Source organism: Desmodus rotundus, chromosome 9 (assembly GCF_022682495.2).
Source record: "Desmodus rotundus isolate HL8 chromosome 9, HLdesRot8A.1, whole genome shotgun sequence".
NCBI lineage: Eukaryota > Metazoa > Chordata > Mammalia > Chiroptera > Phyllostomidae > Desmodus > Desmodus rotundus.
Genome location: NC_071395.1, coordinates 89,065,290 through 89,092,877, shown reverse-complemented (window position 1 = coordinate 89,092,877; position 27,588 = coordinate 89,065,290). Strand labels below are relative to the sequence as shown.

General features: G+C 36.5%; 1 protein-coding gene and 1 pseudogene across 12 annotated transcripts in view; one reads left to right on the top strand and one right to left on the bottom strand.

Annotated features, from left to right (window-relative positions):
• The window catches only part of BPTF (bromodomain PHD finger transcription factor), a 124,408-nt gene that overhangs the window by 76,638 nt on the left and 20,182 nt on the right, over positions 1-27,588 (bottom strand). For 10 of the 12 annotated variants that reach the window (XM_024573445.2, XM_024573447.2, XM_045182534.2 and 7 more), the window contains exons 2-5: positions 23,267-24,089; positions 11,927-12,150; positions 5,477-5,680; positions 4,734-4,922 (exon numbers count right to left, since the gene is read on the bottom strand). In XM_024573445.2, the coding sequence (XP_024429213.2) occupies positions 4,734-4,922; positions 5,477-5,680; positions 11,927-12,150; positions 23,267-24,089 (1,440 nt within the window). The remainder of the gene's footprint in view (positions 1-4,733; positions 4,923-5,476; positions 5,681-11,926; positions 12,151-23,266; positions 24,090-27,588) is intronic. The other 2 variants (XM_045182530.2, XM_045182533.2) reach the window with 1 other exon arrangement.
• LOC112316457 (prostaglandin E synthase 3-like) lies at positions 7,947-8,642 on the top strand (annotated as a pseudogene).

Here is a 27,588-nt window from a genome sequence, read left to right as displayed (position 1 = left end):
AGTCCAAATGTTCTAGCCCCACAGCAAATAGTATAGGTTTTGTATTTGTAATACTGTTTTCCTTGGACATGCCACTGTACATGAATAAAAACAGAAAAACTTTTACATTTATCCCTCAAACCAAAATTATATGCAGATCTTGACCTTCAATTTTTGAACATAAACACCAAAGCCCCCCCCAAAAAACCCACACAATTTTAAGCAAAAAACTACAAGGAGAAAAAGGTAACTTTTCTATCTGACAATAAAAGGAAAAATTTTTAAAGCAAAAATATGAAGTAAAAAAATAACCAGAATATGTATAGAGACTAAAACTAGAAACTAAAACAAAACACATTAAAAAGAAAAAGGAAAAAGAGTCCTTACCTGCAGAACCTACAAAAGCCATTACTGATCAAATCAGTGAGGTAAATGCATATGGGTAATGCATTAGTTCAGCATTCAGTATCAACAGCTTCTTAGGCACTGAATTTCTCTTACAATATAATTCAAAACTAAAGCACAGTACTATATTTTAAGATGTTGTTACCCCATAAAGTTAAAATAGGTTAAAATCAATAAGTTCTTGTAATTCAAGATGTTGAAGTTTCATTATGTTCATGGAAACATTTTCAAAGCAATTATAAATAGAAATCATAGAAATAAAGTTTTATCTACTACTATTAATTTGCCTAATCCCAGTCATGAAATCTAGAGGTATAACTTAAATAAAACAAATGTTGTCTGCATTATATGTCTAAATAAAAATTCTCAATGGGAGATTTGAATTTAAGATGCTAGAAAGACATGTGTCCCTTTTTCCCTTAATAAATTAAAACTTTGACATTCAGGTACAACAGGTTTCTATCTAAACTCCAGGACAAAAATGTAAGTCTGAAATTGAGCCTTTTGATAACTACAAAGAAGTTATACTGAATACAAAACAATACTTGCTATATGGGGTTGTTCTGGGCAACATAAGCATGCTCATGAATTAAAGTGAAATGTCTGTAATGTAGATTAAGAAAAAACAACTGAACAATAGGTATTAAGGGAGTAACTTTTTAAAGTGATATTTACCAGCCTTTCCCCCAAATGCAGCCCAACCGTCTAGTTTAATCTCCAAGCTTAGCCACATAGAATCTTTGTGATCACTGTTCATACCAATACGAAATCGGCCCATTTTCCTTATGTTCCTCATGCCTACAGATTTTTAGACCATAAATTTCTAATTTTTCCTTTGCATAATGTCATTTATCATGTTATATGAAAATAATAGTGCTCTCTGACAAGACCTAAAAAATATAGATTGAAATATTATGTACATTTCTAAAGAAATTCTAAAGTAGATATATTTCTAAAGATTTTTCTGAAGATGGATTTCTAAAGATTTTAAATTCCCAGATTTTAAAAGCCCTTTCTATTCCAGAAAAGATATACCATACAACAAACACTAATGAAAAGAAAGCTGTGGTAGCTTAGAAACACTATTAAAGATAAAGGATATTTCACTATGATAAAGTTAATTCAACAAGAAAATAGAAAAATTATATGCATCTAGTAACACAGTCTAAAACTATATTATGCAAAAACTGAAAAATTTAAAACAGAAAAAGGGAACTCTATAGTAAACAGGTAGAAATAATTTAAAAGTATCTTGAAGAGAGGGGAAGAAATGTAGCAAAGATATAGATTTAAACAACACATTAAAAATCCTTGATCTAATTGTCCTACACTGCACCCAACAACTCAAAATAAATATCCTTTTCTAGTGTATATGAGACATTTATCAACATTAACCAAATGCTGGACTATAAAACAAGCCTAAACAAATCACACAATTTCTCTGACTACAGTGGGTTAAACTAGAAATCTATAACAGAAGGATAACAAGATAATCTCCAAATGTTATGGTATTAAGCAATATACTTCTATATAAGCAATGGGTTAAAAAATAACCATAAAACCACATTATAATGGAAATTAGAGAATATTTTAAACTGAATGATAAAGACATTTTGGCATTATGAGATGTAGCTGCAGCAGTATATAGAGGGAAACAGAGAGCTTTGACAGCAGACATAGAAAAAAAAAGAAAATCTAAAAATCATCAAGCGTGTCTCAAAAAGCTAGGAGGAAAAAATAATAAAGACGGTTTAAGAAACTTTTGGAGGTGATGAATATGGTTTATGCCACAGATTGTGTGGTGGTTTCATGGTTGTATATTCATCTCCAAATTCATCAAGTTGCATATTAAATATGTACAGTTTTTTGCATGTTGATTATACCTCAATAAAGTAGTTTAGCCCTGGCTGGTGTGGCTCAGTGGATTAAGTGCCAGCCTACGAACCAAAGGGTCGCCGGTTTGATTCTAGGTCAGGGCACATGCCTGGGGTGCAGGCCTGGTCCCCAGCTGGGGGCATGGGAGAGGCAACTGATCACTGTATCTCTCACAGACTGATGTTTCTCTCCTTTTCTTTATCTCTCCCTTCCCCTCTCTCTAAAAGTAAATAAATAAAATCTTTAAAAAAAATAAAGTGGTTTTAAAAAAGGGAGGGTTTAAAAGCCACAAAAATGCAAAGAAAGCAAAAGGAGGGAAATTATAAACATAAAAAAATAAACTAGAAAAAACATACAGTAGAGAGGATCAACGAAGACCAAAGTAATTTTTTTAAAGATTTTATTTACTTATTTTTAGAAAGAGGGAGAAAGAGAGGAAGAAAAACATCAGTGTGTGGTTGCCTCTCATGCACCCCTACTGGGAATCTGGCCAGCAACCCAGGCCCGCAACCCAGGCATGTGCCCTAACTGGGAATCAAACCAGTGACCATTTAGTTCGTAGGTCAGCACTCAATCCATTGAGCCACACCAGCCAGGGCCAAAAGTAATTTTTTAAAGACTAATAAAAGTTGTTAACAGTCCTGTGAGATGATTAAGACACAACAGATAACCAATTTCTGGGCTGAAAAGAGATAGTATCACTACAGATCCTGTAAACATTAAAAAGATGGGATGATTCATGCCAATAAAATTTAAAGTTTAAATTTTGGGGTAGATTCCTAGAAAAATGTAATTTACTAAAACTTATATAAGAACGCAGAAAATATGAAGAGCCCACTATTACCAAAGAAATGAAATCTACAATGAATAACTTTCCCATAATGAAAACTCCAGCACCAGATGGCTTCAGCAAACAGTTAAGGAATAAGTAACACCAACCCACAAAACTCTTGTAGACAAGGAAAAATGGGAACTTGTTCCAACTCATTTTATGAGGCCAGCATAATCTTGACACCAAAGCCTGGCATGGACAGTATCAGAGAAGGAAAACGGTAAGCCAACCTTAAAAATCCTAAACAAAATAATAAAATGGATGCAATACATCACAACCAAGTGGTATTTATTCTAGGAGTACGAGGAGTTCTTTTAACAGTTTAAAAGAAATATCAATGCAGGAACCACTGCTTCCAGTCAGGATGGAGTAGACTAGGGACTGTATTTACCCTTACCCATGAAACAACCACAGACAAAAAAGGAGACCATTTAACAGAAAATGAAAAAAGGAACTCACAGGCACTTCACAAATGAAGATATCCAAATGACCTATACATACATATACGTATATGCACACACACACACACACACAAAGGTGCTCAACATCCTCAGTCACCAGGGAACTGCAAGTTTAAACCAGCATAAGATAACCCTACTTTCCTACCAAAATGACTAAAACATTGGGGGGGGGGGGAGGGAGCAAGAAGAAAGAATTATATGAAATTTTTATAATGCTTAGAAACAAAACCTTTAATATTTCCACCAAGGTTATTAAGTATAATTCTTGATTTTTACTGGAATTACCAGTGTTTATTTTCTTGTTTTGTTCATTTACATTTTCTAATTTGTTGAAAAATACATATAGCTGCTATAATAAAAAATTCTTTTTCATTTTTAAAAAAATGCAAAAAAGAACGGCATAATGGCATTCTTGGTATAGTGTACTTATTTTGAGTATAATTTTAATTTTAAAAAGCTTCAAATATGGCCCTGGCTGGTGTGGCTCAGTGGACTGAGTGCTGGCCTGTGAACCAAAGGGTCGCCAGTTTGAATCCCAGTCAAGGCACATGCCTGGGTTTCAGGAGAGGTCGCCAGTAGGGGGGCGCACAACAGGCAACCACACATTGATGTTTCTCTCCCTCTCTTTCTCCCTCCCTTCCCCTCTCTGTAAAAATAAATAAAATATTTTTTTAAAAGTTTAAAATGTGAATTACTAATTAACTTACATTTTTCTGTCAAATATACCTTGCAAAAAGTTTCATGACAATGGTTTTCTATTATGATATGGTTTGAAATGTTAAAATAACTACATGAGCACATGCAAACAAAATTAATCTGTTAGCACATACAGAATTGGAATGGTCAAATCATTCAACACTGAGCCATTAGTATGTAAGTACTTGAAATCAAAATATCCGCTACTATGGTCTGGTGATAAAATATACAAATAAGTCTATTAGACAAAAACACCTAAATGAACTTTAAAAAGCATGAAGATTATGATGAGTTTCAAGCACTAACTGCAAGAACATTATCAAAGTCCAAATGTTAGGGGACCATTTAGCAATCAGGGATGGTACTTATGTAAGCAAGCAGCATGAATGAACATATACTTTAAAGTTTTAGGTGACATTCAGCTTTTACTACAAAAGGGAAGGATTCCCCCCATTACAGAGGCATTGATACACTGCCCTCTGTACCTGGCACGTCCTGGGGGAGCTCAGATGCCACCTTCTTCTCTGCCATGTTGCTGCTATCATGGGTTTCTGAGAGACACCCCACAGGACTCCTCCCTGCAGAGGGACTAGTCTCTTCTGAAGAAGCATTTGTTGTGTTGTCGCCAAGATTTGCTGACTCAGAGTTACCTTTATCCCCAACTTCTGTTGGCTCTACAGTAAAATGCACAACAAAACTTTAAAGATATCCTTTAAAATTGCTTTAGGACATATGGTCTCATTCAATCAACTACTAAAAATGAATGATCACCAAAAAATCTGCTTTTATTTGATGGCCATTTTGAAGCTATTAGAGATTTTGGGCTATTTTTGCAGTAGGTAATCCAAAGAGTATTTAAGAATACTTAACATGTTAAGAATGTTTAAGTAATTAATATGAAAATGAACAAATTTTATCATATATAAAAGTGTATATTCTGGTATTAAAGTAATGATTTTTCACCAACAAATCTCATAGGGAAATGGCACCTTATTAGGAAGTATAAATAGATATGAATATAACATTATAGCAAATCAACCAATATATATAAATCATAATCACAATGATTATGTATGTTACAAGGGGGAAGGATATCCTAAGCTCTTCAGAAATACAAAATTAAATAGTTGTTTGTATAAAAGTGATTCCTTTTTATTTTGCAAATAAAACTGCAAATTTCATAAACAACACTGATGAAATATTTTTTTTAACCAAGTAATTTTTTTACCCTCAGATTTTCCTTGCTCAGGATCATCATCTGGTGCTTTGTCATCATTATCTTTTTCAAGGGACTGGTCTTCAAACTCCTCTCTGTTTTTCTCAGCATCTTTGGAATTATTTTCAGTTTCATTGTTGTCCTTTTCTATTTCTTCTGGGCTTTTAACAATATCAATCTCTCCCTTTTTTGCCCTTATGGATTCCAAAATTTCTTCTGTAATAAAAACAAATTTAAAAAAACATTGTTTCCATATATACCAAATACAATAGTAACACAAATGCCACTTAAAGGGTGTCAATTCAGGTTATTAAAGTTAAATGTTAACCATCTGTGCCTGTGGTTCATGCAAGCATTGTTCTGCTGCTTTTTTGTAACTTCTTTCTCTGACAAGAGAAACCTAGTTCACATTATCTACAATATGTCTATTTGGTTAATACTAGTATCCATAGTAGTTTTAGAATAGATAAACTGTATACCTCCATGAGAATTAAATTTACCAACTAGAGTACAATGTTTATAAAGAAGAAGAAACATTTTTAATGCCATACTCCCATGGTACTTCTTTTTGGACTTTTACATTTCCTTGTTTCTATTTCCTTAAGTGTTCTCTACCTTCATTTTTGTCAGTATTTCTTAAATTGTAGGTACCCAGAATGTTTCTTAGAATTAGAAAAACCCTGTAAGGAATATTGACCTTTCTGGTAATGTGATTACATTTGAGCTGATGGGAGTTAATTCCTCATTCTCTCACCTTCTCTACTAATTCCTGTAAGAATTTGGAGGCAATGAACAACTAAGACAGCTATAGGAAAATTTCAAATGGAAGTAATTCCAACTAGCATATTTATTTCTTTCTCATCATCCAAGTCAGCCCAGGATCCTTTTTTATACTATTTCTTTACATTCCTTGACCTATCTAAACATATTGTTTTCAGTTCTGATTTACCCCAGCTACATTTATTCATGTTAGGTACATTAAATTTATCGATGGAAGTATCTCAAATCACTCTTTTCAAAAGAACTTTCCCCCCCAAAACAGCTCTACCCTCATCTTCCACTGCCAGATTTTCCTAACTAAACTGTTGTACATTATGCCAACTTCCCTGGTAAAAAAACCAAACATTAAAAAAAGACCTAAGTTTAGACCATCTAAATTAGATGAAAAACACAGACAGAATGACCACAAGTCTCTGATTTTATATAAGGGTTCTAATTTCAAATATTCTATCATGTTACCACTCTAATATGCATGCATATATTTTATCGATCCAAATGTGCTTGTTTTAGATCTGAAAAACTGTGGTACCCATAGCCATAAGAAAAACAAACCAGAAAAGTCAGGGAGATGAAAAAAAATTAAAGGATAAAAAGAAATCAGTTAACATATATATTCTATAAACATGTACATACATTCTATATACTTCACAGGAACATTTCAAAACTAATCTGAAAGAATTAACACACTATGTTTTTAAAAATCTCTTCTTAGAAAAATTTATTACCAGCCCTGGCTGGGTAGCTAGGTTGGTTACAGCATCATCCTGATATGACAAGGTTGCAGGTTCAATCCCCAGTAGGGGCACATACAAGAATCAACCAATGAATTCATAAATAAGTAGAACTACAAATTGATATCTGTCTCTCTCAAAAGATCAATCAATCAATAAATAATTAAAAATAATTTTTAAAAACTTATTCCACAAATAAACTTCAAATGAGCAACATAAAGCATAATACACAATTACCATAAAGGTATATTATCAAACAAATACAGTAAACCATTTAGTGCTACACATAGTAAATTGTAGAATCTAAATGATGGGCATATAGGTGTTTACTGTATAATTCTCTCAACCATTCTGTATACTTGAAAATTTTCATAATATTAGAAAAAAAAACTCCACTCCTAAATACAGAATTAAATTCTCCTAAAGTGGACATATATGTATATAAAAACCAGAGGATTCTAAATGTAAAAGATGTATGCAATTTGAGAGGTTAAAAAAGTCAAGTCACTAGGACAGGCTGTGATTCTGAAATTACTGTTATGATACTCAAACTTTTCTAGGCTATTTCAGAACCCCGGTAGCTTCTGTTGTTTTCATCTCATAAAATCCCAAGTTAAAGATCACACTGGAACCCCTGGCCGAGTAGGTTGGTTGGTTAGAGAAGCACATCCTCCCCATAAGCCACAGTTGCAGGTTCAATCTCTGGTCAGGGCACACACAAGAATCAACCAGTGAAAGCATAAATAAGTAGAACAGCAAATCAATGCTTCCCTCTCTTCCTCTTTCTAAAATCAGTAATTTTTTTTAATTTTAATTGATTTTAAAGAGAGAGAGGAAGGGGGGGAGAGAGAGAGGACAGAAGGGAGTAGTAAGAGAAACATGGATTTGTTCCACCCATTTATGCATTCTCTGGCTGAAGGAAGGGAGAAGAGCCCACCAACCCATTCACCCATTCCCTTACCCCGTTTTGAATGCAGCCTGCTTTTGCAAAGTGGTATAATCAAAGGGACTGTGTCCTTCATTGAATTATGTATTAAAGATAGTAAAGATGTTAATGTAAATTTTGAAAACTCCCAACTTATAGTTGTCTTGGACGCAGTGATAATTTTAAACATTTAAATGAAATTGACTTGCCCTGGCTGGTATAGCTCAGTGGATTGAGCACAAGCCTGTGAACCAAAGGGTTGCTGGTTCAATTCCCAGTCAGGGCACATACCTGTGTCACAGGCCAGGTCCCTAGTGGGGAACACACAAGAGGCAACCACACATTGATGTTTCTCTCCCTCTCCTTCTCCCTCCCTTCCCCTCTCTCTAAAAATAAGTAAATAAAATCTTTAAAAAAGTGAAATTGATCTTTTCACCATATAAATCCAAATGGTTCCAAGCATAAAAGAATGGACATATCAATTTTATGTTGTTTAGGAAAAGGAGAATCTGACCAGTCATGGCCAAGGTTAACAAAAGAACAGGCAAAGCTTAATTGGCTTCGTGTGAACTTCAATAATTGGAAAGACTAAGAAGATGATTCAGATGAAGACACGTCTAATTTTGATTGTTTCTCTGAGGTGATGAACAACACAGGTGGTGATGAGGACACAGATTTACCAAAAGTAGATGGAGCAGATGATGATTCACAAGACAATGATGATGAAAAACACTTGATCTGAAATAAGGAATGTGTCATCACTGGATCTTGATAAAGAAAAATAACTTCTCTGTAAGATTTCATAATTAGAGAATTCCTGAGTTGATCACTTTAAAGGCAGATGCAGCATTTGTCTCCTTTAACCCATTTTTCAACCTGTTTGTTTTCTTAAAGGCTTCACTAAGGTTTGTATGGGGCAGTTTTAAGTCAGCTAAGGCAATGACCTTTCACATGAACATTTCACAGACTCCCATGACGCTGTTGAGGTCCTAGGCAATTAATACAGCAGTTGTGATAAAACTATTTCACCTAAGTCTCCTTTACTTCATAACATAGATATTGACATGACACAAAGCTCTTGGATTACAGAAAAGTAACTAGGTTTAGATTTTAGAACATAGACTCAAATTGGCTGAAACAAATTGGTCAATACCTTAAACTTGTAACCTGTTGTTCCTCTGGTGTATTCTTCAGGATTGTTCCACTAAAGTTTGATTTTTTTTCAAAAAATTACTTCAAATATGTACATAAGTAATCACCAGTCAGTGCTCCAAATGCATTTAGTTAAAACTAGTGAATGCCCTAACTTAGATGGTTTTTGAAGCCTGTACTTTTGGTATTGTTTGATCCTTAAACTCTTACATCTCTTAGCATGGAGGACAAAGGCTATACATTTAGACCAAATCTGTATTTGCATTAAGAGTATAGCTTAAGAGTATGGCAATGAGTGAAAAGAAAAATGTTAATACACTACTGGATTTTTTATTTACTTTTTTCGATCCAGCCTGTTTCAGGGCTGAAAACCTCAATTTATGTTCATGATAGTGGGGATTTTTTAAATGTCAACATTCTTTCTAATAACCTGTTGGAAGACCTCAAAAAAGAAAACACAGGTGATACTTATTAAAACAACAGAGTGGCCCTGGCTCGGTAGCTCAGATGACTAGAACATTGTCCTGATATGCCAAGGCTGTAGGTTCAATCCCCAGTCAGGGCATATACAAGAAGCAATAAAAAAATGCGTAAGTGGGTAACATATCAATCTCTCTCTCTTTCTCATTGATAAATAAAAAAATTTAAAAATAAATAACTTAAAAAAAAACCCCGAGTGTATCTTGCAAGATTTTAAAAAATGGCAATAATGCTTTTCTCTGGAAAAGGGAAAGAGAAACTGGGGATTATGAAGGTCAGATATATATTTTTCACTGTGTAACTCTTTGTACTATTTAAACTTTTAAAAAATATACCATATGTACCTTATTATCTTTTTAAAAGCACAGAATTTTTAAAAAGCAAAAACTTGAGCAACAAAATGAGTAAGGTAGTAATTGAAATATAATCCAAAGTATAAAATTAAAATATCCATGAATTTACACTGATATAAATAAATTACTGAATAAATAAATGTAGAACAGTCATATCTCCTCTTGTGCAGAAATATACCAAATAATTTATGCAGACAGCTGCTCCCTCAAAGAGGTGGAGCATAACACCCCACCCCTAAGTATGGGTTGTGCATAGTGACTTTCTTCCCAAAGGCACAGAATGGGTGGCAGGAATTATTTTACAATGTTGAAACCTGACAAACACTATTTCGACCAGACAATCAAGGTTAATAGAGTCAGTGACACATCATGTTGATAGCATGTACTTTTGATAAGATGATGAGAATGGCACTTCATCTTTGTGGTCTTGCTCCCCCAAATCCATAATCCCAGGTTAACTATGAGAAGAACATTGAGACAAATCCACACTGAGGACATTCTACTAAATACCTGACCAGTACTCCTCAAATCTGTCAAGCTCATCAAAATAAGGAAAGTCTGATAAACTGTGAGAGTGTAGAGTGGGGCTGTCAAACTCATTTTCACTGAAGGCCACATCAGCCTCGTGGTTGCCTTCAAAGGGCTGAAATAATTATAGGACTGTATAAACATAACTACTGTACTTTTCAGACTATAAGACACCCCCCCCCGCAATTTTGAGGGGGAAATGGAGGTGCGATTTACAGTCTGAATGTAGCTTACTTGGCTCACTACAGGATTTCTGCTTTAAAGGATGTTATTAAATATTTTACCACATGTTTTGCTTCAAATTTTTTTTCCTATTTCCCTACTCTAAAACCTAGGTGTGTCTTATGGTATGAAAAACACGGTACTCCTTAACTGTTAAAGAGTTGAAATTACATTCAGCCCTTTGAAGGCAACCATGAGCCTGACTTAGCCCGGTGAAAATGAGTCTGAACCCCCTGGTAGAGGAAACTAAAGAGACAAGATAACTAACTATAATGTAGTATCCTAGATGGGATCATGAGACAGAAAAAATACATTAATAAACACTAAGGAAATCTGAATAAAGCATAGACAAGTTTTACAATGTATTAGTACTGGTTCATTAGTTATGACAAATGTACCACAGTAACATAACATGTTAATAATAGAGGAAACCTCATAGAACTCCCTGTACTATCCTGTCAACTTTTCTGTAACACAAAAATTATTCTACAATTAGAAGTTTTAATTAAAAAAAAAGCAAAGAGTAAATTCAAAAAGGATACTATTTCTCATAATTAAACATAGGATTCCCACCATGGTTTGTGTGGCTCAGTGGATTGAGCGCCAGCCTGTGAACCAAAAGGTCGCCAGTTCAATTCCCAGTCAAGGCACATGCCTTGGGTTGCAGGCCAGGTCCCCAGTTGGGGGTATGCAAGAGGCAACCTGTATCTTTTGCAAACTGCTATTTCTCTTTCTCCCTCCCTTCCCTTCTCTCTAAAAACAAATAAATAAAATCTACTAAAAAGAAAAAAGGATTCCCAGAAAGGTTTAATAAGTTAGTTGAATTAAAGAAACAAATAAGCCCTGGCTGGGTGGCTCAGCTGTTTGGAGCATCATCCCATACACCAAAAGGTTACAGGTTTGATTTCCATTCAGGGCTCATACCTAGGATGTAGGTTCCATCCCAGATCAAGGTACATATAGGAAGCAACCAATTGATATCTGTCTCTCTCTCTCCCCCACCTTCCTTTCTCTCTACAATAAACACATCCTCAGGTGAGGATTAAAAAATAAAAAAGAAACAATTTGGGGAATATTAGTAATGACCAGGACAAGATATAAAGCTCTATGAAGTATATAGCATCCCTAATTTATGATGAGATGAGCAAGGTTCTCCTGGGAAAATGAAATAGAATTTAAGTAAAATATACACACTTGAAATTTTTAATACATTTTCAAATTTTGTAGTGATTTCATTCCAAGAGTTTATCTCAAATTTAACAAAAGTATTATGAGAAAATTTCCCTCTCACCATTAGCAGCTGCCAGAAAGGATTTGTTACTGCCCCGTGCCTTATTGGTCAAGTCCTCAGTTATGTCCATGTGCCGGTGGATTTCTTCACGCATTTCTTCCAGAGTTTTGCAGAGTTCTGCTTCCCAGTAATCTTTGTCTAGACAGTCAATTAATTCTGCAAGTTGGACCTTTGTACTGTAATACCAAATTTTCTTTTCATTTTCATTTTCTGTATCTTCTTCTCTGTTTAAAAAATAGTACAAAAACACTTCCTATGTTAGACATAATGGCACTTATCTGGAAACTTCACCTATCCAGAAGAAGTTAAAACACATAACACAAAGTTTGTAAACTAAAGCACAATATATTTGCCCACAAGAGATCCCCTCAAGTCTCATTCAAGCTCAAGTTTTTCTTATTTTATTTGAGCAACCTCTAATTATTTTGATTTCCTAGCCCACAGAGTTTAGGATAAAAGAATTTATGAATATGAATAGCGGTGGGGAAAGGAATTAGTACAGCAGCACAGAAGTGTATTTAAAAATATGACCTCAAAATTCCGAACATGTGAGTACTTGGTGGAGGGCAGTCTTGGTTTCACCTGTATCGACTTTAAGATCACCGTAATAATGAGGATTTTAACTTGAAATATTTAAACTCTGTACGTGGCAAGTACAGAGCAGGTCTACATTACAAGATAATTTAGAAGCATTTCCATCAAAATGGCTTAAATGATCTGCTAAATTCTGGTCCTTGAAGGAGTCGTTTCAAAGGAACAATAGTATCTCATTGCTCTACTTTTCATATGGACAAAGCTCAAACTGGGAAGAGTAGCAGCTTCCTTTACTGCTTAAATCTCTCCCAAGGTCCCGTTCACTTGCAACAGAGGTAGAGACTTCAACAGAGATGGTCACTAACTAAAAACAGGCAATTTAATGTCTAGTGTCTAGGACCAGACTTAAGAGAAACACATGTGAGGGTATTTCTTCTCTCATTAAAAAAAATCCAGGAGTGTACGTGAGGTACACTTGATGAAAAAGAGTCCAACTTTCCTGTCTACTCAAAAGCAAACTCATAGAGTTGAAAGAACTGGGCTTTCAGAAAGATTGAGCTTTAAATGGGCTCAGTCGCTGCTTAGATATGTGAACACAGACTTGGACAAGACACAGATGCAGCCTCTCTAAGGCATTTTATTTACCATAACAATAGCTGTCTTCAGGGTCACTGTAACAGTCAAAGGTATGATAATAATGCATGTATCATAGTGCCTGGGCACATCATTAGTGATCAATAAATATAAAATATTATTACTATTAAGATAGTAGATAAATGAAAATTTAGCAGAATTCCAGGAATGAATCACTAAGTGATTCTAAAGAAAGAAAGTAAATCATGGATAAATAAAAGGCTATCAAAACTATCAAAATTTGAAAAGAAAAAAGATTGATAAAGGGTTCCTTTATCTGGCTTTTGCTCTTTCAAATCAGTATCTGCTGGCATATGAGATTAGTATATGTCTGTTAGAAGCTTTTTACAACAATTTCTGAAGATCATTTCTTAAATCTATTACAGATTTCACTCTATAATGGATATTTCTACTGACTTATGACTGAGCAATGACAATGGTCTTATTTCAATTTACAATTTTAAGGATGTCAGAGACCTAATCAAAAAAATTAATAAACAGTTGTAAAAAGGCAATTAAAAAATCCAATTAAATGACAGTATCAAATCAGAAAGCACTTAGTGAGCTTTGACTGAGCATGAATGTTACAGCAATGCCTGATTCTTTTCAAATAGGTGTTTTTTAAAAAGATTTTTATTGATTTAAAAGTTTTTTACTGAGAAAGAGATGTATCAATTTTTGTTTTACTTATTTACACATTTCTTGGTCAATTACTGTATGTGCCCTGACCAGGGATAGAACCTGCAACCTAGTGTATCAGGACAACGCTCTGCCTGCCTGCATGACTTGCCCAGGGCTATTCATTTATTCTTAGAGAGAAGGGATGGAGAAGAGAGGGAGAGAAACACCAATGTGAGAGAGAAACATCAATAGATTGCTTCTCTAACGCACCCTGAACAGGGGCTGAACCCCCAGCCCAGGCATGTGCCCTGTCCTGGAATGGAACTAGTGACCTTTTTGCTTTGAGGGACGAGCCCAACCAATTGAGTCACACGGGTCAGGGCACTGTCTGATTCATTTTCTAAAATGTCACTCTTAAGGATTTCCCCTCTTATAAAGATGTTAACTTCTCTCTGTAACTGTTTGCTTTTTTCTTTTTCAGAAATATCAACAAATTTCAATGGAACAAGAAAAACATTCTACATAAAAATGTTCTTAGGGTAATTTACAAGCATAAGATATCAACATTAAAATGAGATGTTATGGAAATAAATTTAATTAAATGGCCATTCTGTCCATTTTTTCAAGCAACTCACAGACTATATGAAAGGGTCCCTAACGTCTGACTTAGCAGAATGTCCATCTTAACAAAGAACACTTACTTATAATTTTAATCTTAATTTTCATCTTCACAGCGAACTCACTACTTCATATGGCAGTCTGCTCTAAACTGGAATTGCTCTTTTAGAAAGGTTTTCTCTTTAATGCGACAATGCAAACCTAACACGTCCACCAATTAGTCCTGGTTCTGTCTGTAAAAGTTAGGCAAAATCAACCTAACACATCCTTCCATCTTTCAAATCTTTCACAACATTTATAACTTTCACTTTTTTTTCTCTTCAGGACAAATATGTTCAAATATTTTAATCATTCCTCATACAACTTGTTATCCAGAGTCTTCAGTATCCTATTATTCTTCCCCTAAATGTAGTTTGTCTGTGTCCCTCTAAAAAGGTGTCACACAAGAACTATTTTTAATTTTACTCATCAAAGATTAATACTTAACACTTACAATATTTTTCTTCTTGAAGCTACATGTAGAAAGACAAATTATTTAAGTGCATAACGCAGCAAAAAAGAATGAACAATAACTGCTAATGCTTTCAAAGAAAAGTTGTTTTTAATACTTATGACTTGGGCACATTTACACAGCTTATATTATCAAAATTATTTGTTCTAAGTTTAAAAGTGACAACAGCAGCTGTCTTATATAAATATACATTGATCTCTATGTACATTTGGTTTTGGAGGATTTGGTTTCTACAGAAGCTCTGTCCCTACAATTTTCCTTATGTATACCCAAATTGGCCTGGCATCCCTACAGACACTAATCAGCTCAAGATGCTCCCGGGATGGCAGGAAAGGATGGTTGGGATGAAAATCTTTGCCAAAAAATATACTTATGAGCAAACATACATATGTGTGCCTACATTTTAAAATCTGTTTGGCTTTTACTATGGCAAGATGAGTAAGAGGTTAGGGACGAACATTAAGTTTTTAGTTTTAGTTCTAAACACACCTACAGAAACAAAGAATAAAAGGAACACTAGTATATATTGGGTTGAAAAGAATGCCCCCAAAATTCATGTCTACCTGAAACCTTAGAATGTGACCTTATTTGGAAACAGGGTCTTTGTAGACGTAATTAACTACGGTTCTTGAGATGAAATCATTCTGGATTTAACATAAGCCCTAAATTCAATGCTGGGTGCCCTTATAAGAAAAGGAGACACAAAAAAGAAGGTGATGTGAAGATACAGGCAGAGATGCAATTGATGCTTCTGTCTATAAGCCAAGAAACATCAAGGACTGCTGGCAACCACCAGAAGCTAGGAGACGGGTCCGGAAATGAGTTGCCTGAGAGCCTCCAGAAAGAACCAATCCTGTGACACCATGATTTCAGACTTCTAGTCACCAGAATCATGACAGAATAAACTCTTGTTATTTTAAAGACTCAGTTTATGGTAATTAGTTATGGCAGTCCTAGGAAACTAATACAGATTGTGACACTGAGAAATTAAGTGTTATAACAAAATACCTAAAAAATGTGGAAATGGCTTTGGAATTGAATAATGGGAAAAGGCTGGAAGAATGAATGTGAGGCACTTGCTGGAAAGGCATAGACTGCATTGAAGAAGTGACAGGCAAAGATTAGAATTACAAGGTCTGTCCAGAAGGTATCCTTCCATATAATATGAAAAATGGAGACATTCATTGAAAATACAAGAAACATTGTACGTAGAACAATGACACCTCAGTGCCCTTCAAAGCAGGCACCTTGGGACTTCACAGAGTTCTCCCAATCACCGTAAGCTGCCCTGTCGTATTTTCCTGAATCTCACCAACAGTTTGAAAGGCGATTTTAGTTCTGGGGAAAGCCAGAAGTTGCAGGGTGCCAAATCTGGGCTGCAGGGGATCTGGGTCATCTGGGCGATTTGATGTTCTGCCAGAAAACTCTGCATGATATGTGATGCATGAGTGGGGATGCTGTTGTGATGAGGCTGCCAATCACCAGTTTCCCATAGCTGCAGCCTTCTGAATGATTGAATAGCTTCTGTGGGGGAACATTTCAGGCTTAACGCAAAATTTGATGCAGATTTGTTGCTCTACTTGCTCAGTCATCTTGAATGCGACAGCCATACAGTACACATGCTCATGCAACAGCGTCTACCGCCCCCACTGACTAGTACCCTGAAGTTGTCATTGTTCACGCATGTGCATTCCAGTCCACTCTCCTAGGCTGCCAGGTTACATCGATATTGCACAAACCATTCTCACTGTATTAACAATGGCCGGACTTTTCCCGGACAGACCTTGTATGCTGCCAACAGGTCAGAAGCTGGAAAGGGCAAGGAAGGATTCGTTCCTAGAGCTTTCAGAAGGAGCACAACCCTACTAACAACTTTATTTTAGACTTCTAGCGTCCAGAACTGTAAGAGAATAAACTTCTGCCATGCAGTTTGTGGAACTTTTTTATGGCAGCCACAGGACACTAATGCAGGTAGGGATTCAACAATTAAAGACAACGAGTAGGTCAAAATGCCTAAAACTGAATACTGATTCCACTACTTACTAGCTGTGTGATGTTGTATAGATTACTTAACCTCTCTCTGCTCAACTTCTCCTAACATCAAAATGCTGTCAGGAGGGTTGAGTTAAAGTATGTAAAGTACTTAGAATACACCTCATGGGCGCAATAAGCAGAGTTGCTATTATTTTCCTCATCTTTCAAACTGTGCGATATCTACCTTATGACAAATATTTACAAATGAGATGGTTGTTTAAAAAGAAAAAGGCAGCCCTGGCTGGTGTGGCTCAGTGGACTGTACGCAGGCCTGTGAACCAAAAGGTCACATGTCTGGGTGGTGGACCAGTCTCCTAGTTCCTCTTCCTCTATTTCTTCCTCCCTTCTCCTCTTTCTGAAAATAAATAAAAAGGAAAAAGAAAAAGGTAGAAGTGTTTCAGGATACAAAAGGGAGAGGTTCAGAGAAAAAAAGCCCTGGGAAATAACATAAATAGGCCTAGACTTGAAGGGTAAGTTAGCCAAAAAGTTTTTGGATGTTAAGTTTGCTTTTAATTTATTTATTTTGGGGGGTGGTAGGAAGCAAGAGAATTAAATGTACAAAGTTAGGGACCTGCGAACTTTCGGTTAACAGCAAACCCAAGTAATGGAAAGGCTTTTCAACTTGGAGGAAAAGACGACCTGATCAGAATTGCTGTTTAAAAAATCATCCTGCTATGAAACTGAGAATAGAATTGGGGAATGGGGAGTTATATATATACCAGTCAGGAGGCCATTAAATTAGTCTACTGAGATAATGTTGGCTTGTATTACGGTAGGGACGCTGAGAATGGAGAGAAACTGATTCAATATTTAAGAGGTAATTAAAAAGCATAACAAACAATATAGTCCAAAAGACTATTCTCAGGTTTCTAGCTTGAGCAGCTGGTTGATGGTGATCCCATCTACTAAGATGGGAACACTGAATGAAAAGGCAGGTAATGGGGAGGATGTGATGAGTTACACTTTAGACATGTCATGAGGTGCCTGCTGCTGGACATACAGAACTAGAAATGGGCAGAAGTATAGTAATAGATGTCGGTTTGATGACAGCCAAGCCAACAAATAAACAGGTAGCTTACAGCTAGAATGAGGAAATGCAAGTAGAAAGCTGTACAGGTCAAAAAATATAATTTAGCCCTGGCTGGTGTGGCTCAGTGGATTGAATGCCGGCCTGTGAACCAAAGGGTCACTGGTTCGATTCCCAGTCAGGGCACATGCTTGGGTTGCAGGCCAGGTCCCCAGTAAGGGGCATGCGAGCGGCAACCACACTTTGATGTTTCTCTCCCTCTCCTTCTCTCTCAATTCCCCTGTCTAAAAATAAATAAATAAAAATGTTTTAAAAAGTATAATTTAGTTTTATTTAGCAAATGAAAAAAATATACAGTTTTAAAATGCTGTGTTCAAGGTAATTTTATTCAGAGGAGAGTGACAGGTGAAAGGTCAATTTTTCTAATTTGGCAATTCCTATTTTACTGAAAGCCTCAGTGTCACAGCAAATGATTGAGAGAATGAAAGCAATATTTAAGAAAGATTAGCTTTCAGATAATGGATTAAAATCAATCACTAAATTGTTTATCCAATATCTTGGTTCCAGATGCAGACAAAAAAGAACGTTTCTTTTATTATATGTTTCACTAACCTATATTAAAAAAAACATTTTTAAATGAGTATTAAACAAATAAAAGCAATAATGGAATAACTCAATTTCTACAAACTACTAGCAATATAATTAAAAATTGTTCACTGCCTCAGGCTTTGTTTTAGGCATGCCTTCCTTGAACATCATTCATCATTTTCAACTTACGGGCTTTCAGGGAGTGTATATACCAAATCTTTACATACTGTGAACTAAGCGGGGTACATGGCTTCAAAACTTTCACCAGGAGTACACATATGGTCTACCACAAGGGGGCACTTAAACGGAATTTGTCTTATTCAAACTTTAGAAAGATAATCTTTCAGATTTACTCAAATTATTGACAAAGAATACTTAATTATCACTAACAATGATATTTAAAGTTTCATATTTGACTTTAGAAAGAAAACAGTCAAATGTCAAAGCATAAACAAACATATCCTTATTTGTCTGAAATTTTCCATTAAATTTAGTGTTTTACTATGCATTTACAAAAGCCATTTGAGGGACTATAATTACACCTTTCAAAAACAAATAAACTTAAGAGAACAGTTTCGTTGTCAAACATGTAACAAAGAATTTTACTGTTCAATTTAGAAAAGTAGATTATTTCATTTCATTAATAATGTAGCACAAACCCATCCATAGGTGGATGGATTCAAAGACGATGTCTTTTTTCTTTTAAACATTAATTTTATGACCCAGACTTGGAAGTTTTACTTATTTTACATATGTTTCCAAAGTTAGCTTCAGATAATATTTTTAAAGATTATATTTATTTATTTTTTAGAAAGAGGGGAAGGGAAGGAGAAAGAGAGGGAGAGAAACATCAATGTGTGGTTGCTCCCAGTTGGGGACCTGGCCTGCAACCCAGGCATGTGCCCTGGCTGGGAAATGACCAGTGACCCTTTGGTTCGCAGGCCTGTCTGTGCTCAATCCACTGAGCTACACCAGCCAGGGCCAAAGATAATGCCTTAAGTCCTCTGATTCATGCCATTTCAGAAGTTTGCACTTATTTTAACTACATTCAAAAAACTCCTTTCCTGCTTGCCTGAGTGTTGTTTTATATACTGATACAGATATATTAGGAAACAAAACATTTTTGGAGTGACAATTTATTTTATATTTTCTAAAACTGCCTTAGTCTCAAATTTTTAAAGATCTCAGAAATACTCAGCTCAGGTATAGCAAAAACCACTACACTATCTTTCTCTCACCAGTTATAAGCATTTGTTTTAACAATGCTTATAAATCAAAGCAAGTGGCAGACTTCTGAAGATGATGGCTTGGAAACTATGCTACAGTATAAAATTAGTTATGGAAAATATTTTCATAAATAGGTTCTGAAAAAAATTCCAGGTCTCACTTTCTAACAGCCAAGCCCTGGGGCAAGTTACTTAACTTCTCTGAGCTTCAGTCTCTTCATTTGTAAAATGCAGATAAAACAGTATGTATATATTGGGTTCTTGTAAGCATTAATGAAAAAACATATATAAAATGTAGCCCTAGCTGGTGTAGCTCAGTGGATTGAGCACCAGCCTGCAAACCGAAGGGTCGCCAATTTTATTACCAGTGTAGGGCATTTGCCTGGGTTGTAGGCCAGGTCCCTAGTAGGGGATACGTGACATGCAACCACACATTGATGTTTCTCTCCCTCTCTTTCTCCCTCCCTTCCCCTCTCTAAAAATAAATAAAATCTAAAAACAAAAACAAAAAAGGAAAAACATATATAAAATGTTTATAACACTGTCAAGCACATAGTAAATGCTCAATAAATGTTGCTGTTGCCTACTGTTATACTAGCCCATCACCAACTAATTACAACTTGGTCTAAAATCTTAAAACCAAGGCCTAAGCCTGTGATTATTGTGTAATAAGCCTTACAAATGTCAACGCCTACCTATTTGTGGACCTAGCTCCTTTGGCCTCTCTCTGGCCCCAAAGGGGAACATAGGAAAGGTAGTAAGAGGCAGTGAGCATGAACATCCAAAGGGTGAAGAAAGGAGGATAGGAGAGGGAAGCATAGGAATGGGAGAAGAGGAGCACAGAATAAATTTCACTTACTTCCTAATTTGTTCACAGCAATCCTAAGGACTCTGAGCCCTTTGGGGAGGACTTGAGACTTGGTGAACATGGCCTACTAACTGCTGTCTGTCTATAAAGACAGTGTCACTGACTTTTCGTTTAAAATAAAATACAACATTAAACTTCAACCCAAAATGTGGTTACAGTTATCTCACCATTTTTAATGACCTTGAAAAGTTTCCATGTTACCACCTCCACAACAAGATGTCAAAGAAAAGGGGGGGGGGGTAGGGAAGCACAATAAACACCTTGACCAGATACTTGGGAGGTTGGGGCAAGAAAAAAAATTACACAAATTTCTAAAAATAACTGATCCGAACCAACTGTATATAAAACTTTACATACTGTTTCTCATATCAGTTTCCGGATTAAGGTAATATAGACTGAATCCACATATCTCATTTTGCTCCCTCCTAAAACCCTCTTAAACTGTTAAACAAATAAAGACAAAATTCACAAGGATAGAGAAAATGGGAGAGACAACAAAGTATTTTTGGAAGCAGAAAAGCAAATGGACAAGAGGTAACTCCTTAGCAGATCCAAGAAAGCCCAAGCCCCAAACCAAAAGGGTGAAGCTGAGGACAGTAACTCTCCTTAAAAACCATCGAAGCCCTGACTGGTGTGATTCAGTGGGTTGAGCATCGGCCTGCGAACTGAAAGGTCACCTGTTTTGATTCCCAGTCAGGGCACATGCCTGGGTTGTGAGCCAGGCCCCCAGCTCAGGGGGCTACTATGCAAGAGGCAGCAGATGGATGTTTCTTTCATGCATCAATGTTTCTCTCCCTCTTTTTCCTCCCTTCCCCTCTGTAAAAAAATAAAATCTTTAAAATAAATAAAATATTTTTTAAAAGGCACTGAAAATAAGGAGGGAGGTATATACAGCAGAGAACTGCTTGAATGCTGTTTAAGGAGCAGATCCTTAAACCACCTATCCTCTTCAACCCACCAAAGGTTTAGTGTCTACTGAAGATGGTAAAACAGGGTCTTGGGACCAGGGAACACAAGGCTCAGGTGTGAACAATGGGACTGCACAGAAAATCAAGGGCACTGAGTGGCTATACACACCGTAGATGTTGTACGCATGTGAAGTACAGCCCGCTTCCACCACTCAGCCAGCCAGACCCTCATGCTCCAAGCAGAACACCAGAAAGGATCTCTCTGGGCCATCTGACCAGCTCAAGAAGGAGAACTAAAGAGAGTGACATCAGGGATTCCCAATAAAATAGAATAAGAAAATAACCCAACAGTAAAGCTCAAAATTGGTAAGGCCTACCCACTTGCTCAGAACTTCCAATCATTGGTATAATCCCAGAGTAATCAGGAGCAAAAAATTAAGGATTAATAGACATCTGAGGATGGAAGAGACCAAAACAAACATCAAAGGACTTAGAATTACCAGATTCAAAGTGGCTACTAAATACCCAATGCATTAGGACAGACCCACAGAACATCACTAATAAAACTACAGAACACCGGAAGCAAAGATTCTGTAAACCTCCAGATTAAGTCCAAACTGGTCATACAAAGAATCAATGAGTAGATTCGAATTTCTCAACAGCAGTGCAGCAATGAGAAAACTGCGCAAAATTCTGAAGATCTCTGCTTACTCTGTACCATGTTTATAAACTAAAGGTGAGCGTGGCTAAAATACTTATCTCTACCTGGCTTGGCCTGACCACATACAGATGAAGTTCCTGCTCTCTTCATGCCCTGCTCTAACATTCTTTTCATCCCACCACAGATTTTCTAATTTGACCTAATTCTGAGAACAGGAGGAAGGCTTTAAAAATTTACAGGGGTGTCTAACACGGGGCATGCGGGCAGCATGCCGCCCAGGATGGCTATGAATGCGGCCCAACACAAAATTGTAAATTTACTTAAAACCTTTTCTTTGCTCATCAGTTTTCATTAGTGTTTGTGTATTTAACACGTGGCCCAAGACAACTCTTCTTCTTCCAGTGTGGCCCAGAGACGCCAAAAGACTAGACCACCCCTGTTAGAAGCTGAAAATACAAAGTAGCCCGCTCCCTCTGACCAAATTTCCACAGGATGTCCAAAACCAAGGCCACACTACAACCCTGCCACACACCTGGACTGAGGTGAATCCTCCTCTCTCCCAAAAAGCCTCCTGACCTTTCCACTGACATGCCTGGAAGAGCCTCTTAAGAATCCTCAGAAAAGCAGAAGCCAGACTGGGACCATGAGCCTGCTGGGCTTACCTCCTGGGAGGCTGCAATCACTAGTGGCAGAACTGATCTTTCCTTAAGACAGCTGGTTTGTTCCTGCGGTTGCATTTACATACAGACATAGTAAACTAAAAAGAGGAGCAAGAAAATCCTAATGAGGGCGAAGATTACCTCAGGGTGGGCTGAGGGAACCTAACTAGGGAAGGGACCACAGAGGTATTCTGCCTAAGAACCTTCTACTTCCCATCCTAGGCATTGAAAACAATGTTGTATACTTTGCTTTTTTATAATATACTCTTCTTTCATTACAATTTTAAAAATTGTTTTCATGTAAATATTTCTTCAAGTCAGACATTATTTAACTACACAACTGATTATTAAATCACAAAGGTTTAGATCACGCCGGCAGCACAGTTCTGCTACATCAGGAGGAAACTGCCTTAATTTTAGATCATACAAAAATCAAGACCAGATTTACTTACATTATGAGCCTTCGGTTTAAGAACCAGTATTTTCTCCGACTTCTGTCATATCCAATAGGTTCATGTCGAATATATGGTTTGTTTTTTTGGATTTCAGCAACACAGTCAGTCACACCAGGCACCTTATGTGCTACACAGACTTCACACTGCCATTCGTCCTCTGGCACCTCCTCCAGAGGTGGTTTCACACATTCCAAATGGTACACTGCTGAACATGTCTCACAGCAAAGCAAATCCCCAAGTTTGTGACAAACCCTACAATGGTCATCATATTGGATCACCCCTTCAGACATCAGTTCCTCACGAGCAATATTTGTGGTAAGAAACTGATCGACTAAGAACTGCAGAACTTTGATTTTGTTCTCTACTGGTCCATAAGGATAGTCCTCTGCTTCTTGGTAAGGAAGCACATGATGGTACTCCTTATCACTCTCACAGTACACCCGCAGCACCTCCGGCCACGTCATTCCATCTATGAAATACAGCGTGGAATTAACGCTATCTTTCAGATCAGCAGGTCCAAAGGTAGTATTGGAAGTGTCTTCTTCACGCAAAACTGCTTTCAAAAGCACAACGTGCATCTCCGCCATAAGTGTACACTGCTCTTGACTCACCAAAGCTGCACAAAAGTCCTCAAAGCGAAAAGGAGATAACCTTAAAACAGTGCCAAAGTTCCGCAGTACCTCATAAATGGCAATAACATTCATTATATGCTCATTAGGCACCATTAAATCCTCAGAGGACTTGGGAAATTCAAGGGGTGGGATATCTTTTTCTTCCAATATTGGAGAACGAGGTCGATGTACTCTTGGTTTTCGCCTACCTGTAAATAAAGAAATGGTATAATTACAAATCAATATATCATTTCTACAGACTAAGTGTTTTCCAATTTTTCCTATTTGGATCTATAACTCAAAAATTATATAAGCATACTTTTATTTTTCTAGTAACTGTCAAGTAAAAATAATACTAAGAAGCAAGGATTTAGCTGTATTATTAAGTCTACAGAAAATCTAAATTCTGAAACTAGACTACCTTCTTATACTATATACAAAAATAAACTCAAAATGGATTAAAGACCTAAATGTAAGTCACCCAAAACAATAAAACTCCTGAATAAAAACATAGGCAGTAAACTCCCTGATATTGCTCATGGTAATATTTTTTTCTGATATAACTCCTTGGATAACAGAAACAAAAGGAAAAATAAACAAATAGGACTACATCAAATTGAAAAGGTTTTGCACAGCAAAGGAAACCATCAACAAAATGAAAAGACAACCTACCAACTGGGAGAAGATATCTGCCAATGATACATCTGATAAGGGGCCAAAATTCATAAAGAACTCATACAACTTAACACCAAACAAACAATCCAATTAAAAAATGGGCACAGGAGCCCTGGCCTGTGTGGCTTGTTTGGTTGGAGTGTCGTCCTGAGGAAGCAAGGGTCGCAGGTTCAGTCCCCAGTCGGGGCGCATGCAGGAAGCAACTGATCAATGTTTCTCTCTCGTATCACTGTTTCTCTCCCTTCCTTCCCCTCTCTCCAAAATCAATAGGCAAATCCTCAGGTGAGGATAAATAATATAATAATAAATTTAAATTTTTTTAAAAGGTCAGAGGACCTGAATAGACACATCTCCAAAGAGGACACACAAATGGCCAATAGACATATAAAAAGATGCTCAATGTTGCTAATCATCAAAGAAATGCACGTTAAAACCAAAAGGAGATATCACCTCACACCTGTCAGAATGGCTATCATCAATAAATCAACCGACAACATGTACTGGCCAGGATGAGTAAAGGGAACCCTCAAGCACAGTTGGTGGGAATGCAAATTGGTGTAGCTACTTTGGAAAGCAGTGTGGAGGTTTCTCAAAAATTAAAAAAAAACAGAACAACCTTATGACCCAGCAATTCCACCTGTGGGTATTTTTTCGAAGAAATACAAAACACTAAGTCAAAAGAATATATGTACCCTTACTTTCATTGCAGCATTATTAATAGCCAAGATATGAAAGCAACCTAAGTGGCCATCAGTAGGTAAGTGTATAAAGAAGTGGTACATATATACAATGGAACATTATTCTGTCATAAAAAAGAATGAAACGTTACCATTTCTAACAACATGAAATGACCCAGAGAGTATTATGCTAAGTGAAATAAGTCAGAGAAAGACAAACCCATATGATTTTACTTACATGTGGAATCAAAAGAACAAAATAAATGAACAACAACAAAATATCAGAAATAGACTCATAGATACAGAGAACTGCCAGATGGAGGAGGGGCTGGGGGAATGGGTGAAAAAGTGAAGGGACTGAGAAGTATAAATTGGTAGTTACAAAACAGTCACAGGGATGTAAAGTATAGGGAATACAGTCAATAACACTGGATTAACACATATGATGCCAGGTGAGTAACAGACTTATCAAGGGTCACTTCATAAATTATATAAATATAATAGCCCTGGCTGGTGTGGTTCAGTGAATTGAGTGCCAGACTGCAAACCAAGGGGTCACTGGTTCAATTCCCAGTCAGGGCACATGCCTGGGTTTCGTGCCAGGTCCCTAGTTGGGGGCACTTGAGAGGAAACCACACATTGATGCTTCTCTCCCTCTCTTTCTCCTTCCCTTACCCTCTCTGAAGATAAATAAATAAAATCTTAAAAATAAATTACATAAATATAATAGTCTAATCACTATGCTGTATATCTGAAAGTAATATAAAGTAATACTGAGTATCAACTATAATTGAAAAAGGAGACAAGAAAATCTAAATTAAAATTTTCCCCATTATATTCCAAACTGGAAGTAAATTTTAAAAAAGGTAAATTATAATCAGCTCTTAATTCTGTAGAGGGGTTAACTGGTTTACAAGTAATCATGATAATATTTTTCTAAAGCACATTTGTGAAAGAGCTGACAAGAACATAAACAAGAAAAAACATCTCCATGTAAGATAACAAGCAGAATAGATCTCACTTTGTCAGGCACAATACACAAATGCCTCTCAACAACCAGACAGGAAGTTCTCTGGTGCAGCACCCCTTTCCTCTGCCAGAAGGACTGACTTCCTAAGAGCCAAACGAGCAGTTCTACCATGAAGCACAAGGTTAGGGCTGAGACAGAAAGGAAGAAGTAAAAAGGAGGAAGAGAGAAGCAGAGTTCTAATACTGGGAAAATAAAGGGGGAAGGGGCTCACCTAGAAGGCTAATAACAGTCTACCTTTTTAAGCACTCAATTAAGCAACTTCACTTTTTTATTTTTTAGAGAGAGGTAAAGGGGAAGAGAAAGACAGAGAAACACCAATCAGTTACCTCTCACAGGCATCCCAACTGAGGACCCAACCCGCAACCTAGGCATGTGCCCTGACCAGGAAGCGAACTGACAATGCCCAAACAACTGAACCACGCTGGTGAGGGCCAGTTTAGGAACTTGAGGCACCTGTTCCCCAATTTATAGGATATGATGTCCAGGAATACATGTGTATGTATATAAATATCAATATATAGCATTTGACAGCTTAGTTTATAATAAGCACACCTACCTCCCTCTTAACAAATCTATGAGCTATTACAATAAGCCCTGCTGTATAAAAAAAAAAACTTATTGAAAGAAACAAGTTTCTCCTAATGTTTATAGTATAGAAAATATATTTTTAAATGTCAGAAATAATTTTAACAAGATCTATTAACATTAAATTCATTTCTGTACAATTAAATTTTATTAACCATGATTTTGGGCTGCTGGTACCATCTTAACTGCCTCCCCCCACCTGCCTCCATTCCTTTCCTCCACCCCAAGCTTGGTTGGTACATGGTACCAAGAGATGACAGTATAATGAAGAATACAAAAAGTCAAGATTTTCATTTATACAATGACCCTCACTATTCATTCCCTGGAAAATAAATTTTCCAAACAAGAATATACCCATACTTTCTGTAGAAAAAGTCCAAGGGATCCCTCTGGGCCAGCCACTGCTGGTGAGCCTAAATAGAATGAAACCTCCTCCATCTCAGCAAACTTCACAAAACTGACACCACCTACACACATATGCAATTTTCACAGATTCATTTAATCACCAAATCACCATACTAGTCACGACAGATAATCCAGTCCATTTCAATGTCTTCTGGAAATTATGGGACTCATGTGCATAACTATAAATGAGAAGCATAACGGGAGTAAAAGGGAAGACTGAACCTAGAGAAATATCCTCAAATAAGAGAGTAGAAAAAACAGAAGTCAGCAAACGAGATAAAATTGTTTATAGAAACAGTCCTGTGTTCCTTCCAGATGTCACTGTAAGGCAGTAAC